The sequence below is a fragment of the Synchiropus splendidus genome, chromosome 18, assembly GCF_027744825.2.
Source record: "Synchiropus splendidus isolate RoL2022-P1 chromosome 18, RoL_Sspl_1.0, whole genome shotgun sequence".
Lineage (NCBI taxonomy): Eukaryota > Metazoa > Chordata > Actinopteri > Syngnathiformes > Callionymidae > Synchiropus > Synchiropus splendidus.
Genome location: NC_071351.1, coordinates 6,801,281 through 6,817,500, shown reverse-complemented (window position 1 = coordinate 6,817,500; position 16,220 = coordinate 6,801,281). Strand labels below are relative to the sequence as shown.

Genomic DNA, 16,220 nt, shown 5'->3' with positions numbered 1-16,220 from the left:
ACGTAGAAAAACGTAACCACAGAGTATATTCTGTGTATATACATTTTATTCAGCCTTAAATTTCCAGTTTGTCGTGTCCGTAATCCATATCGTACGTCACAGTTGAATTGTATTTTAGAGCTTTTTTTAAACAGAAAAAAATCATTTTCATTTCGATGTGTTCATTTGGGGGGATTAAACATGGTTTACTGCAGGTAGTTATTGATAAACATGAAGACAAAGGCACCACTGACCCAACCCCTGCTCTCATGAGAGAGCTTGAACTATGAAGTCAAACACTGAACTCTTCCAGAGCCTTGGGTGTGTCTCCTACTGACCAAGTCATTGCAACAGTGAAGCGTTCAAAAGAGACCACTCTGATATCACCAGTTTTCATCGGAACTTTCACTGTATAAAGGTGTTTGTAAATGAACGTGTGACTGAAGGGTCCTCATGACAGACATGGAGCTAGTGACGGCGCCTCAGCAGTGTCAAATTCAGCCTCAGTCTTCATGACTCTGAAGGTTATCTGCAGCCACTCGGATCTCATGTTCAGGTCTCTCACCAAACGGTCCAACTGACTTGCTTATCAGACGCCGGCCTCTTGACTCAGACGCCACTGATCAGTTTCAACCTCTAGTGCCATGAAAGACTTTACAAATGAGATGAAGATCTTGCTGATATACATGTGAAAAGCAAACTCTCGAAGGCATCAGTGTGTCTTGATCTCATATGTTACTAATCAGAGTCAATATTTGAATCAAAAGAGGCCTGTCAAAGAAGGAGAGGCAACGCTGTCCACAGGAATCTGGTTTAGTTGCATTCTCTTAGTCACACTTTGTTATTGGTTACATGGTTATGATGTGAACTGGTCAGCAGAAGCCAGCAGCATGAGTGTGTCTCCAGGCACCAGAGCAAACTGGCAAACAATAGATCCGATACACACCTCACGTTCATTTCAGATCAGAGTAGTGTCATAGAAAAGCTACACTAGATAACTTTGAGTCCGGTATTAATAACTCAGTAATTACTATGAAACTATAAAACATGATATATGAAACTTTAATGCAGACCAAATCTAATTTTTTAAAGCGCCTGTTCGCTTCCTCTTCGACTGAGTTCAGTTTTATTTATGATTAAAACATTAATTTTCCTTTTGTTTTGTAAGAATCTTCACAAGTTTAAAATTCAACTTTGGGATCTGGACTGTCCACAATGAACCATAAGGGAAATAAACGTTTGAGCGGTTCCAAATCCAAATTATTTAACGCCCCCAAATGGTTGCAGATATAAATAAATAACAACCCCATAATAGCTCCTCAAGACCCAGCGCCCTTCAACGAACCTTATATTCGTATCATTGTAGTGACTGATTTCATTTGAGTGACTTTATTCACGAGGGGTTTCTTGTTCCTATTATGCTGTTATTAAAGGGAAAAGAAAATGAAAAGGGATCCAAAAGTAATAATGTGTTTTAAAACCTGAAACAGTCCCGCATGATGCAATATTATTTAAAAAAATACAGTTCACCTGGTCAGCAGCAGCAGCGCGGTCTATTGCGCATGCCTCAGCTATAACAATGTAATGACACAAAGACCAGCGTTTCTCGTGCAAAGCGCCGTTCTTTGGCTGAACAACGTACCTTTTTCAAGTCGGACCAGGGTTCAGGGTGTCTCAGGTCCATGTGGGCAGCCGCGGTGCAGTGTGAGCTGCGGGCTGGAGACGCGCGGACCGCTTTTATAGCGGCCACACTAGCAGGACACGCCTGCTTTCGACCGCAGCAGCAGCTTTACGCCTGTGTGACGGGCTTTGGACAGGCTCATTTGCGATGCTAATCCGGCCTAATTCAACCATACGATCCGACTGTTGCCAGTTTTGCGCAGGTGGGCGTGTGTGAATGCGAGGGGTGTGCCACAGCGAGTGTGGAAGAGCAGCACCAAAACAAGCAGAGGCCCGGAGATTTGGTGTTGGAAAGCATACTGTTGCCAGCGCAAGTCACACACCCGGAGGTTCCTTACCACGGTTCGGAACTGATCAAGCGGGTCCGGTAACACGACTGCTGTAGTCTGCTGGGGCCCCGAGCACAAACCGAAGCATTTACCTTGGTTTTCATTTAACCCATGAGAGTTCAATCCCAGACTTGACTCGTCTGTTTCATGAAGGCATCTGACTAAACAACAGAGCTGCGCTCTGTATTGATATTAAAAATCATTGACGATGTATTTATGTATGTATTTATCTTATCATTAATATGACGTCAGTTTCTCTATCAAAGATCATCGTGTACCTGATGTATAATCCCTATCAAGGTCGTACAAAATGTTTTTTTCAAGTTCAAAAAACTAGATACAATAAAGAACACATTGTTTTAAATCTGTGGTTTGAATTTCTCCTCAGAATTTGATGAAGCTCTATATTAAATTTTACTTTTACATTTTCTATTTTCCTTTAATTCAACTGATACTGTTGTTTTGGTTTTTGTATGGCACTATATGTTTTATCATTTTATGTTCAAAAACGGACCAAGAGAACACATATACTGTAAATGAGGTTAAAGGAAAGAAATTCATTTAAAACTAACGTCAGAGTTTTAAAGTCATAAATTTGATGTACTGTATATAAAGGCAGTCTAAGACTTTAGAGTGAAAGTTGCAATACATCTTTATACCACTTGGTGGCGCGGCTCGCTTTCTGTTGTGGAGCGCGACTTCCGGATTCAATGAAGAACACTGCGCATGCGTGTCAAACCAGTCGCCCGTATCGCTGTTATTTGTCCTGGAGTATTTTTTATTGTTTTTTTATAGACATAATTTAATAGAGCTGAAGCGTGGTGCACCATGATTGTTTCATATGGCTCAGATTCTCACAATTGCTCTCGATAAAATGGGCTGACAAATTGTAAACCATTGCCTTGATCACTCGTGCAGCAACAGCTGAATGAAAACAGAACGGAATAGAACATTCAGTCTAGTGTTTATATGCAATATGTAAAATAAAGCTTCCTGTGCAATGGAGATCTGACAGTTAGTGACAACATTATTGTGAATAATAATGGTCTATAAACAAGATCATTCGTCTTTGTAAAAACAACTTTGCAAGACAAAGTTTCGTCATAACTCCTTCTCAATAATTCCTCTCAAAAAGTGCAAAACTCTTGAAAAGCTCGGGTCTTGAGGTCAGAACTACGTCATTCCGCTCGAAACTTTTCGGCTGACTGACTGCAGCTGTCAGTAAGCCACGCCCCTTTCGGTCACATGACGTGGGATGACGAAGATGGTGGAAGTTTGTGCTTCCTCGAACTAAATCCCCGATAAAAACATAACTGTCCTGCTCTCGCGGGGCCGAGAGTTTTCAACAGCGGCATTTCGTAGCTTCTCCTGCGCAACCGGGTAAGTGAGAAAAGCCTCAAACTGGACACGTTGACGGGTGTTACTCGTTGAGACAAGCCAGTGGACTCTGGCAGTCCCCGCCTGCCATGATGAAGGCACGAGCTAACAGGCTAACAGCTAGCCGGGTTGTTTGTTGACATGCAACATGTTCTCCGTAAACACTGTCACAGACATTCCCCGCTCAAATATCAAGGGCAGTTTGTGTCCCGGCCGTCTTCCAGCTTGTCAGGAGAGTGTCGTCCGTGCTCCTCCATGAACTAACTTAGCGTTAGCTGGTTATCTAATGCCTTCGGGGCTTCACCTGTTCTCGCTGTGAGTTGCTGTGTGGCTGGTCACAGCAATGCTGACAAGTCGCTTTATGACAACACGGTACGAGCGATGAGGTTTGGAGTCAGCAACAGATCTGAATAAGCCAAGGAAGAACCTCCATTGAGAGTAACTATATACCTTGGTAACTTAAACGACTATCGATTGATTTTGTTCCCAGCTTTGTTATATGAAAGCAACACGTTCATCACTTTATTTGAAACATTTATCATCATTGTTACTGGATCGGCACTACTTGACTTGTTTCACTATTGTTTTACACCTATATTTATAATGCTTTATATTATTTTTCGATAAATCATCTGTTTGTCAGCAGTCCTAATGCTACACTAGATAACTTTGAGTCCTGTGTTCATCACCATCTGCTCTTCTCTAAGTGTGACAACACTTCTAACAGTATTAATTACTCAGTTATTACCAATGACATTAATGCAAACTATTAAACATGATATATGAACCTTTAATGCAGCCCAAATCTGAATTTTTCAAAGCACCTGTTCTCTTCCTCTTCGACTGAGTTCAGTTTTATTTTTGATTTAAACAGTAATTTTCCTTTTGTTTTGTAAGAATCTTTATGTTGAAAACAAGTTTAAAATTCAACTTTGGGATCTGGACGGTTCACAATGAACCAAAAGGGAAATAAACGTTTGAGTGGTTCCAAATCCAAATTATTTAACGCCCCCAAATGGTTATTGTTAAAGGGAAAAGAAAATGAAAAGGGATTTCATGTGCAAATTGTGCTACCTCGACTTTGTGTGTAAATGCTGTTTCCGAATCAACTCCTTGTCATTGTTGCGCTTCTTGAAAGCTTATGACCCAGAACCAGCGTTCCTCTGCACTGTGCTGAAAAGCCCCACTGAACCCCCACTGGCCTGTACTCGCAGTGTGCTAAAACAAGGCTGCCTCCGAACGTCATGACTCCACGTCATATGCTGGATATGCAACTTGTATCATAAAAGTCACTTCCGTGAATATTTTTACCCCCCAAAAATCAGAGCAGACGTGCTGTTGAATCCAGAGAAAGTCTTCTCCTAATGAACATGGTGCTGCTGGAGTGGTCGGCCGCCAACTCAGCATGCTGCAATGAATTATTGACCGAGACCAAAGCTGTAGTCTAAGTGCAAGTCTACCTAGGAGAACGTCTCACTTTCTGAACATGGGGTTAGTGGGTGAGGGAGATGAAGCCTCAGCGCCCGACTGCTCCTAATCCTCTGACAGTGTCAGACTTGTGGTTATTGTGGGCTGACAGTTTCTCCGTCTGCCATATAATCCCCCACTCTTTCAATTGTATTCTTTTTTTTATGAATGATGGCATGCGTTGTATTTAATTCGTGCTGTTGTTACTTAACAATGATCAGGGAACTAAATGCAGAGTTTTTGTAAACATTCCATTGGCAAAAATTCCAAGAAGATAGTTATCTAGTAGTTCAATTTATATATTTAATTTTTTTAACTGTGCCGTTGTCAAACACCTATGGCTTTATCTAAAGAATGTTCAATAGAATTTGACAATGTTATTTTGGATGAGGCGTGACAGAAATCTAACTTCATCCGTTGATGCTCTTGTCTTTGTTCCAGCCCGATGACATGGCAGCTGAGGTCTCCAAGTCGAACAGTTCCAATGGCTACCCGATGAAAGCTCATCTGCAAATAGTTGGTGAGTCAGACCTGGGAAATATAATGCTTGTCAAACATATAAACTCAAGATTTTTTAAAGAGAAGTGTTTTCACCACCTACTTCACATCTATCTTGCACTTACTACATTTAATAAGTATGTTATTTAGGTTGCAAATTTCCCTTTTTAAGGCCAAATTTCAGATGTGATTCTGATTCCTGTTGAGACCTTGTGATACAGTTGTTCAGCCGTCGTTCGGTTAAATCACCTGAAATGCTTTCACATTGAACTCCTGGGAAGCTCAATATTCTGTCTTGGCTTCACACCAGTTACATATTTGGTTTATGTAACACCTACGTAATGAATTGGATGCAGATATGTTTTCAAGTTGCCTTTCATCGTCATCAATTATTTTAAGAATTTACGCCGGTCTGTCTTCTGTCCCAGTGTTATCAGCCAAACTGAAGGAAAACAAGAAGAACTGGTTTGGTCCCAGCCCTTACGTGGAGGTGACAGTGGATGGCCAGTCTAAAAAAACAGAGAAATGCAACAACACCCACAGTCCCAAATGGAAACAGCCACTCACTGTGTGAGTTACTTACAGCCTTTTCCCGCCTCTCACTGCCTTTTCCTTTTTGAACTCTTTGGTAACTTTGGTACTGGTCATTATATGTAAACTTTAGACTGTTTCCACCCCAACATCGTGGACTTCTTATCTTATTCTTATGTTTTTGTTCTTTTACTTATAGTTATAGGACCCTCAGTTTGTTCATTTAACATGAATGTTTCATATTTCCTTTCAGCAAGGGCAGAATTTTGAATCAAGCAAATGTGAACTTCTTTTTGATTGTTTATTTATAGACAGCGGTGCTACACTTGCCTGGAGAAATATTCTTTTAGAATGAGTCACCAGGAATGTTTCTCACTCTTGTCTTTTTCTTTTGTTGGTTTGTTCTATCTCTATTATTGTTGTTGTTGTGGCAAAGAGGAAATGTAATCTACATTGTATGTGTTGCTCTTTTATTTGTGGTGTCAACAGGACAGTGACTCCATTCAGCCAACCGGTCTTCCGTGTGTGGAGTCACCAGACTTTGAAGTCAGACATCCTGCTCGGCACTGCCAAGCTGGATATAAGTGAAACCCTCAAGTCTAATGACATGAAACGTGAGTAAAATAGACTGTTTGAGAGGAGCGATTCTTTTTTTTTTTTATTTCCTAATTTCCCTCTTTTTGTTTGATAAAACCTTTAGTCTCTAAAGTGGTGCAGACCATTCAGCTGTGTGCAGACAGAGACCAGAGTGATGTTGTGGGAGACCTGTCTGTCTGTCTGGATGGCATGGTTGTTGACCCTGAGACGTTCACCAAGGCCGAGGCCAATCATCAAGGTGAGTGCAGCAATGTGGTGATCACAGAGCTATGGTCAACTTGGTTAAGTTCCTGACATCAAATGCTCATAGAAAATGGGTTTCAGAAATGCTTGCAAATCTGATTATGCCTTGCTTAGTTTCCACTATTTTTGTTTATTTTTCATAGATAAATGGCTGCCAACATATTTCACTTGTAATATTCTGGTGTGCAGTAGTACCTCGGTTTTCGAACGTCCCGGAATGTGAACAAATTGGAGTTTGAACCAAAATTTTGCTTCTGATTTCGAACGAAAATCCAGAACTGGAACGCCCCCGAATAAAACCGGAAAAATCAGCACAGCCTCTGTATGCAGACGTGTCCCATTAGCCACATTTACTGGCTGTTTTTTCTTCATATTGAGGTGTAAAACCTTTCCTGTCTCCACACTGGACCGTGGCAGAGTGTCACAGGGGAGGTGCAGGGTTTGATGTCCTGTTGTGGGCTGGAGCTGGGACAGGGATGAGGCGAGTCTGGGACAGAGCGTGACTTGGTTTATGACTTTGTCACAGCCAAACTGCACAGAAGCGCACATTCAGAGCTGGACACGCACCGGGCACCTCTTCACTTCTGGAGAGACGTCACTCACTCGGCAACCCCTCCCACATGCAGCTGCCACACACATAGAGGAACAGCGCACCTGCAGCAGACACTCTACAGTCACTCCTACAAAAGCCTGTTTTAAGGCTTGGAACGCATTGTTTCTTTTTCCATCTATTGTAATGGGAAAAATCGATTCATATTTCGAACAAATCGCTTCTCGAACGGCCGTCTGGAACGGATTGTGGTGGAGAACCGATGTACCACTGTATTTCTTTTACAAATGTTTCCTTCTAATTCTTCCTTCGTTTTTAAGCTGCAACAAATGGTGACTCCCAGCCAAATGGGGATTTCACTGCCAGGTATTGCATTGCTTCCTCATACATTTTTAACGTTTGTCTGGTTTCATTCGGCATAACTGCTGTTGTGTTTGTGCAGGAGAAGTAGAGACAGTTCTCCTGCAGTAGACAGTGGTGAACATCGCGCCTCGCCCAGCGGAAGAAGGTCGCTGAACACAACAGGCTCTCCCTCCTTGTCATCAGGGAGCACACGCCCCCAGAGACCACCCAGACCCTCCCGGCCTCCTCCTCCGACACCACGCAGACCCACCTCAGCACCAGGTCAGAGCTTTAGTCCCCGTGTTTAACAGGGAAGAGTTGGTCTTGTGACATGGTTTGTTTTCTTCAGCATCTTCTAGCAATGGAGCCGCGACAGCTGATGCAGCTGATGGCCAGACAGGTTCATCTGCACCTGCACGAACGGCCGACTCCAGTCCAGTCGCCGGCAGCGACAGGAACACTGCAGCAGCAACATCTTCTGGGGCCGCAGCAACCAGGCTGCCAGCGAGCAGCACCAGCCCCGCAGTCACTCCCCGGGTCCCTGCTGTCAGCACTGGGCCGCTGCCTCCTGGGTCAGTCGATGGTTAGAGTGATGAGCACAAAGTGATATCTTAACTTGCAGCTTCACTCCATACCTACATGGTTTACCTTTTTCATCTTCCTGTCAATGATCCATTATAATTCTTTGCAACCTTCATGACAAAATCATTTCATTTCATATTTCTGATTATGTAGCTTCGCGAGCATAACACCTCTGGCCTTATTTATTGTTCATCTATGTTTTTTAAGTTGAAGTTTTATGACTCTGCGAGTCTTTGTTCCCAACCAGGTGGGAGCAGAGGGTGGACCAGAGCGGCCGCGTGTATTATGTAGATCATGTTGGAAAGAGAACGACGTGGGAGCGGCCTGAACCTCTGCCTCCTGGGTAACGCCTCATCTTCCTCTTGACTCTGCAGATGAAAGAGTTGCGGTTTTCACCAGAAATTGATTTCATGAATTTCTTGGTTCAGGTTTGGTACTCTTGACCTTTTGGGTGCCAGTTTTCTCAGTGAAATATTCCACTTTGAAATCATTATTTTGAGAGCTTGTTGCTTGAGAACCCTACTTCTCTTGTGTGTGTGTGTATTATGGCGTCACCTGGAGCCTACCATAGTGAATTTCATTACTTCAACAGACGCTTGTCTGAGCCACTGGTGACATTCTCCATCATCTCTGAGGCTGGGCATTATCACGGTAGTTTAGGATGGCAGGACCATAAACACCACCGTCTCTGCCTCTATTGTCGTGTTTCATTTTTACCTTCCCGATACCTTCATCTTCTGACCATGAATCGTGCGTCTTGTGGAGCAGTCAGGGTGAGCAGGCGGGTGGCCAATACGACCGCTGCCGTCTCTTTTGTTTCCGCTGTATGAGCTCCGTCAGAGCATGAATGTCACTTTTCTGAGTCAGATTCCCTCTCATTTGTTTTTTTTGCTCTCTGTTTTGTTCTGACGGTGTAACTTAAACCGCCTGTGTCATTGTGACCAGGGTCTGTTTTCAAACTCTTTTGACTCTAAACTGCAGAGATTCCCGCCCACAAATGTTGCCACCATTGAAGTTACAGCAGCAAGTATTGGCTACATCAGGACCATATCATATCGTATCGCATGTCTGGGTGCTAGTGTAGTGGTTAATGCACAGCCCTGTGATTCACAAGGTTGCTGGTTCGTGTCCTTGCGTATTCTCCATTTATTTTTAAAATGAATGCATTTTACCGTGACAATAATGACCCAGCTCTGACCTCCGTCGCCGCGTCAGCGAGGAAGGATGACAGCGATGGAGGAGCGACACAAGTGTTGGGAAAGATTCTTATTTTCATTTGCAGTTAATTTTCCAGTCAGCATGAGAGCGTGACTGTCGTGTGTTTGCACCGGTGCCACGTGGAGCCCGTCCCCCTGGTGCCATTTTATTTATTCATTTTTACCCTGGCAGATGCCTGAGTCACCTGTACCTAAAACCGCCACTGGCTGCAATGCAGTTTGAATTTTAAGATGCATTTTTGTTATTAGAATCAATAGTTCTGGTCGATGCAGTAGATTACATTCACAACATTGGTCGTTTTGAACAGCAACAACCAGTTGCGTTCCTTTTGTGTCGTTTCTTGTGATGCTCTGAACTTTTCTTCTGTACTGCACTGACTGTTCTCTTGCACTGAAGGTGGGAGCGACGCGTCGACCCGATGGGAAGGTTCTACTTTGTCGACCACATTACAAGAACCACCACGTGGCAGCGGCCAACAACAGAGACAGTGCGCAACTATGAGCAGTGGCAGCATCAGCGGAACCAGCTGCAGGGCGCGATGCAGCAGTTCAACCAGAGGTTCATCATCGGGGTGAGACATTGTGATCCATCAGCTGGTCAATGGGGATAATACAGGACTTGAAACACAAGCTCTTTCTCTGTCCCGCAGGCCCAGGAGCAAGTGTCAGCTGCTCAGAATAAAGGCTTTGATCCCCTCGGGCCGCTGCCGTGTGGATGGGGTAAGAACTGTGAAAGCAAGAGTCTTTCCTAGTTTCTGTGTACGGCGTTTTAATGTGACACAGTCACTTTATCGTCCCATTAAATCTGTGGAGTCAATTCATCACAGTGTTCAAACGTCTCTGTGTTTGCAGAGAAGAGGACCGATGCCAATGGTAGAGTTTATTTTGTGCATCACCCAACACGGACAACACAGTGGGAGGATCCTCGATCTCAGGGGTAAGACTCTCCTTTCATCCAGGTTGGCTTGCTTGGTGCGTCTTTGTCAGATCTGAATCTGAATGGATCAAGACTAGAAAAGTACAAACAGTTTCACATTCACCCGTGTCACCCATCAGCCTGCAGAGGTCTACACCAGTGCTTCTTAACCATAGGGCCCCGAGCGCCCCCTAGAGGGCTGCTCGAAGTTGTCTTGTTTTACACCTTTGGGCTGTGGGATGCTCAGTTTTAATACATGAGCCACGTGTGGTGGCAGTAGTGAGTCACTAAATTGACTTGACAGCTGCAAATCTGTGAGAGTTACCAACTATGGAGAAGTTCTTGAAAAGAAAAATGAAAACGGAAAACACTGTTCATGAAAGCACCTGTTGACTGAGTTTCAAAAATGAATTAGAACATTTTATGGCGATACTTTTATTTACACTTCACTTATATCTTCTTTGGATGTTTAAATAAAATATATTATTATTATTTTATTTTTATTATATGTATTTTTTCCGATTTTTATTCAGTTTTGCCACTTTTCTCAACAGTTTGCATCAAGCGTATTTTTTTCCTTTAGTCAATTTGGTGAACATGACTTGCACCTGGTTCTTCTGCTGGTGGGACTTCTCGATATCTTTGCGGTGATCACGTGGTTTCATGTCATTTCACTAGGTTTTGTTTGTTTTGTTTACGTGTAAGTAGATGAAATATGGTTGTTGAAGTCACAAATGAAATCATGAGTCATGAATCAGTTCTATTGAATGGGCCCCGGGTCCTTTTGTTTGGGGAAAGGTGGGCCCCAAGATCAAAAAGGTTAAGAGCTCCTGGTCTACACCACAGCAGCTGTGCCTTGTTCTGCATAGATGTACTGTGTACACAGTTCCCAAACTGAACCTTGTCCCGTGTTTTTTGGGTCGCTAGGTTGTTGAATGAAAAGCCGCTTCCGGAGGGTTGGGAGATGAGATTCACTGTCGATGGCATTCCCTATTTTGTTGACCACAACATGAGAACGACCACCTACATCGACCCTCGCACTGGGAAATCATCACTGTATGTAGCACCTGCAGCAGCCTCTGTGTTCGAGCTGACTTTCGAATGTTAAATCAAGCTCTTTAGAGGTCACGACATTCATTCCGCATTTCCCCCTCCCAACAGCGAAAACGGTCCACAGATCACCTACGTCAGAGATTTTAAAGCCAAAGTCCAATACTTCCGATTCTGGTGCCAGGTATGTTCTATTACTGCTTCATTGTCTCTGCATATTTGGAACGATTTTTCCTCAACGTTGACATACTGGAGTCGAAGAGTGCTGGTGGCTCATCATCGGTCCTGAGTTGTGTTGAACTCTGAAGACGTTGTGATGTTTTCAGTCCATTGTTTCACCCTTCCCTTTTCCTCTCCAGCAACTCTCGATGCCTCAACACGTCAAAATCACTGTGACTAGAAAAACGCTGTTTGAAGACTCTTTTCAACAGGTGAGCTCAACCAGTCGATGCTTAATATGGTTGGGCACCTGGTCAGTGGGACCTGTGCTCTGAAGCAAGATGCTTCCTGCAGTGTATACTGCTCCATCCCCCGGGAGACTTGGAGACTGCTCCACATTTGTGAAGTCTCTTATACATATCAAGCATTGTGAAAACTCTCTTTCTTCCGTAGATCATGAGCCTCAACTCTCAGGACCTACGACGGAGGCTGTGGATCATCTTCCCTGGAGAGGAAGGCCTGGACTACGGTGGCGTGGCCAGGCAAGTGCTCAAGAATAAAGGGCTAGAGTTGGGTTTTACCAAGCATTTGGAAGAACAATGGTCCATCGACTTCTCCTGTTGCAATGTCGACCTTCCCCCACTGTGTGACAATGTCTGTCTGTTGAGTGTTTCTGCTCAGAAATGGTTGAAGGCAGACTGAGCAATGCGGTCACTGTTGTTTGTGTATGGAGGGATGAGGTCAGGGAGGGTCTCACTGCTGACATGGCTCTTCCAGGGAGTGGTTCTTCCTGCTGTCCCATGAGGTGCTGAACCCCATGTATTGCCTGTTTGAGTATGCGGGCAAAGATAACTACTGTCTCCAGATCAACCCCGCCTCCAACATCAACCCTGACCACCTCAAGTATTTCAAGTTCATCGGACGCTTTATTGCCATGGTCAGTGAAGTGGTCACTGTTGTTGTTTGAAATGGACTCAACTGACTGTGTTTTGTCCGCAGGCGCTGTTCCACAGCAAGTTCATTGACACCGGCTTCTCGTTGCCGTTTTACAAGCGGATCCTGAACAAACCACTGGCCCTTAAAGACCTGGAGTCGGTCGACCCCGAGTTCTACAACTCCCTCATGTGGATCAAGTGAGTTTAGTTCCTATCAGTCCTGTGGGATGCTGCGAAACAAGGCTGACCTCTGCCCTTTTTACTTGTTGGTAAAATGGCTTCAATCTTTGTGTTCGTGTTTCACTTCCAATGTCCTGTTAGGGATAACAACATTGAAGAATGTGGACTGGAAATGTTCTTCACCGTGGACAAAGACATCTTGGGGGAAATCACCACGCACGACCTGAAGCCAGGAGGGGAGGACATCCAAGTCACTGAGGAGAACAAAGAGGAGTACATCAGGTGGGTTTCAGGTCTCCAGTGTCTGAAACGTCGCGCCTGACTCCGGTGGTGCAGGCTGGTGGCAGAATGGAGGTTGTCCAGAGGAGTGGAGGAGCAGACGCAGGCCTTCCTGGAGGGCTTCAACGAGGTCCTCCCCCAGCAGTATCTGCAGTATTTTGATGCTAAAGAGCTGGAGGTTTGTGGCTCAGTCCTCTTCGTCGAGCTGCTCTTGAGCCTGACATTCCACGGTAAGATGAGTTGCCCTCTGCAGGTGATGCTGTGTGGGATGCAGGAGATCGATTTGGCCGACTGGCAGAGGAACACCATCTACAGACACTACGCTCGGAGCAGCAAGCAGATCCTCTGGTTCTGGCAGGTCAGTGGCGACAGCGCTTCTGAGGAACATGCCCTCACACGCTGAGCCTTCTGTGTCCTTCAGTTCATAAAGGAGATGGACAACGAGAAGCGAATGAGGCTGCTGCAGTTTGTCACCGGCACCTGTCGCCTGCCTGTCGGGGGCTTCTCTGACCTCATGGGTAAGAGCCGGATGCCACTCGCGCTGAGGTTGAGTCAGAACTCGCTGAAGTCACAGAGGAGCGAAGGTCTGAAACACAGACATGAGCCATTCTCATGTCTGTGTTTCAGACCTTTTTCCTTTTCAGTCCCAATGGGTTCATGGTTCATTTCACCCCTGCACATGTTCTGGTTGCAGGAAGCAACGGGCCGCAGAAGTTCTGCATTGAGAAGGTCGGCAAAGAGAACTGGCTTCCCAGGAGCCACACATGGTACGTCTGGCGCTGGTGCTGAGGCTGCTGAATGGCTTCTGACGTGCTCTTCTGTGGGCTCAGCTTCAACAGACTGGACCTGCCTCCCTACAAGAGCTACGAGCAGCTGAAGGAGAAGCTGATGTTCGCCATCGAGGAGACGGAGGGCTTCGGCCAGGAGTGAGGCCGGCACCACTTGAAGGCAAATAACCACCAGTGTTTCATTCAGGGAACCGCTTCATTCTAACTTGTGCGCCGTCTTGAGTCACTCCGCTGGAGTGAGACAGAAGTGCATCTCTTTAACTCCTGAATCAGACTCACCTCTGCAATAATCCGTGATTGTGTTGCAGTGAAAGTCATGCACTCACTTTTTAAAAATGTCCCTGCTGCCGTGGGTCCTGATCACGACCTTGGCAGTAGCCAGGCTGCCCTCTGCGCCTGAGCGTTTGATTCGCTTCCCTCCTGAACTAACATGTTGTGACACTGTTCTTCAGACTAAATCACCTCCTGTTTACAGATGAGCTCCGAGAGACAATCCCCGTTATTCTAGCCAGGTGTGAGACCAGCGGACGCAGCGCTTGAAAGGCTCTAGTTTTATAGAGTTTTCTTGTCTGAACAAAGTACCTTTGATGTGAATGCTTCATGAAGAATTTGGACCGTTTGGGAGCAGACGACTGTTGCCAAGGCCAACATGCAGTTTTAAACCAAAACAGTGGCGTTTTCAGTTCAAAAAGAGCAAGAAGTGATGAGAGAACTGGGATACTTTGAGTAAGTTTTCAGTGTTAGTACTCACCGTGATAGGGTTCCCGTGTAAGTGTTGACAATACTGACCTCTAGTGGCCTAGTTTCTTCAAGCCAATTGAAATCCGGATCATCTGAATTGGAGTTCATCGATTGTTGCGTGAACATTGGGTGAAATCCTGCTGCATCCAAACACTGACACGAGCATATTTCGTAATTTTTTTGGCTGCTCTCTGCGACTTTGCGGCCCAAACTAACACCACTTTGAGGGGTGTGTCTTCATGAGCTGGGAGGGACTCAGACCAACTGTGACTGCAGGTGAAGAGACCTTCAGCGCGGTGTCATGAGGGTCGTCTTGAGCCGACCAGCTCATTCCCACCCCTCTGCTTGTCGGCCATCTCAGCAGCAATAATCCAAAGACACAGTCCGAACAGCAGGTTACGCTGATGTTAGCATTTGGTGGAATGTAAAGAGCAGTGAGGGCCAGCGCAGTGTTGTCACTCAGAGAGCAGACTCCCAGTCACAGCTCAGTCCACTGCGCCACACTCCACGCGAGCAGCACATTGTGGCCACCTTTCTGTGTCCAAAAAAAAAGAGACTATTGTACGACAGTAGTGTTTCATCGTCCTTTTCTCTTGAAATCAGTGCCAAAACGTGGCTGCACTTTTATGATCAAAACAGTAGTTAAGATGCTAAAAACAACGAATGTATCCAGAGGGAAAACAGACACGTCTGATTTCTGAGTGTGTCATTCTGCTATTTTCACTAAAACAATGAGCCGGACATGGTGTTGATAACAATGTTTGTTTGTTTAAAAAAAAAGCAAGAGCTTTTGAGAGTGATGAGGCTTTATTTTCTTTTCCTCCAGTTTCTCATGTACACAGACTGTGTAATGTAGAAATGGTCACCTTAATAAATTAATTCAAGGAAGCAGAAATGGTCATGGAAAATGTTTGAGAGACAATTTGGGCCGCCACGGAATTCGACGGGGTCCGCAAGAGATGACTGTTTTATACCACATGTGGCTGATGTTTGAGTCCTGGCATGTTGTGTCACTGAGAAAGAGGAAGCTCTGTGCAGAAGCACCTTCACCAATGTGTTCCTGCGGCTTGTTGGGGTACACGCCGCGACAAGCCACAGGTTGGCAAGACCCGCGTGAGGCTCATGGGTGCCTTTAGTTCTCTTGTGTGACTTCAAATCAGAAGGATAAATATGAGAAAGGAAATACGTCGGGTGTCTGTGGGTCGCTCTCTGAGATGAACACCTGTGTCAGGTGCGAATCCTGCTTCAGTGAGGTCTGTCTTTAGCATGTTCCTCTGAATGTGAAACACAAAAGTTCCCGGAACTCAAGTCTCAATGTGAACGGCTGTGGTCGAGTGGTGAGAGCAACATTCCCTGCTCAAGTGTGGAAACCTTGGTCTGTCGGTGCTTGAGTTCGAACCCCACTCGTCCGCTGAAGGGAACTAAATCTGATGGCGGTCGGTTTGTGTTGCGTGAATGAGGTGGGTGGTGCAGGGTTAGAGGAGGTTCTGCTGCTTTTAACTGAAAAATCATTAAAAAAAAAAAGCTTTTTTTCCATCACTTTGTTTTCTTGTGCTCCTGACCACAGCCTCTCAGTCTGGGACCACGCCTCTGTCTTGCTCTGACACATCTTTCCTTTGCAAGCTCCGCCTCCACCATGTTACGTTATCTTTATTTTCAGTCACCATCTCTCCGGTTTTCTGCTGTTTGACCGGGGACTTCACGCAACATGTTTAACACATCATTTCAAGTTGACGTTCGCTTTAGTGGAAGAGTGGGATTCGAACTCACGCACAACTGG

The 16,220-nt window shown here is 45.1% G+C and overlaps 2 protein-coding genes across 2 annotated transcripts in view; one reads left to right on the top strand and one right to left on the bottom strand.

Moving 5' to 3' along the window:
* The window catches only part of ada (adenosine deaminase), a 9,776-nt gene extending 8,026 nt beyond the window's left edge, over nucleotides 1-1,750 (bottom strand). The window contains exon 1 of the mRNA XM_053848835.1: nucleotides 1,622-1,750. Within this exon, the coding sequence (XP_053704810.1) occupies nucleotides 1,622-1,663 (42 nt within the window). The 5' untranslated portion in view covers nucleotides 1,664-1,750. The remainder of the gene's footprint in view (nucleotides 1-1,621) is intronic.
* Nucleotides 1,751-3,219: 1,469 nt separating this feature from the next.
* Nucleotides 3,220-15,879, top strand: LOC128749735 (E3 ubiquitin-protein ligase Itchy-like). Its single transcript, XM_053849611.1, has 24 exons — nucleotides 3,220-3,368; nucleotides 5,274-5,352; nucleotides 5,759-5,900; nucleotides 6,351-6,475; nucleotides 6,562-6,696; nucleotides 7,572-7,617; nucleotides 7,694-7,875; nucleotides 7,943-8,165; nucleotides 8,423-8,518; nucleotides 9,790-9,964; nucleotides 10,043-10,112; nucleotides 10,245-10,329; nucleotides 11,236-11,364; nucleotides 11,470-11,542; nucleotides 11,718-11,789; nucleotides 11,971-12,059; nucleotides 12,295-12,454; nucleotides 12,517-12,650; nucleotides 12,774-12,914; nucleotides 12,969-13,089; nucleotides 13,165-13,269; nucleotides 13,333-13,429; nucleotides 13,606-13,678; nucleotides 13,742-15,879. The coding sequence occupies exons 2-24, from the start codon at nucleotides 5,283-5,285 to the stop codon at nucleotides 13,839-13,841; spliced, it is 2,643 nt and encodes an 880-aa protein (XP_053705586.1). The 5' UTR covers nucleotides 3,220-3,368; nucleotides 5,274-5,282; the 3' UTR covers nucleotides 13,842-15,879.
* The last annotated feature ends 341 nt before the right edge of the window (nucleotides 15,880-16,220 follow it).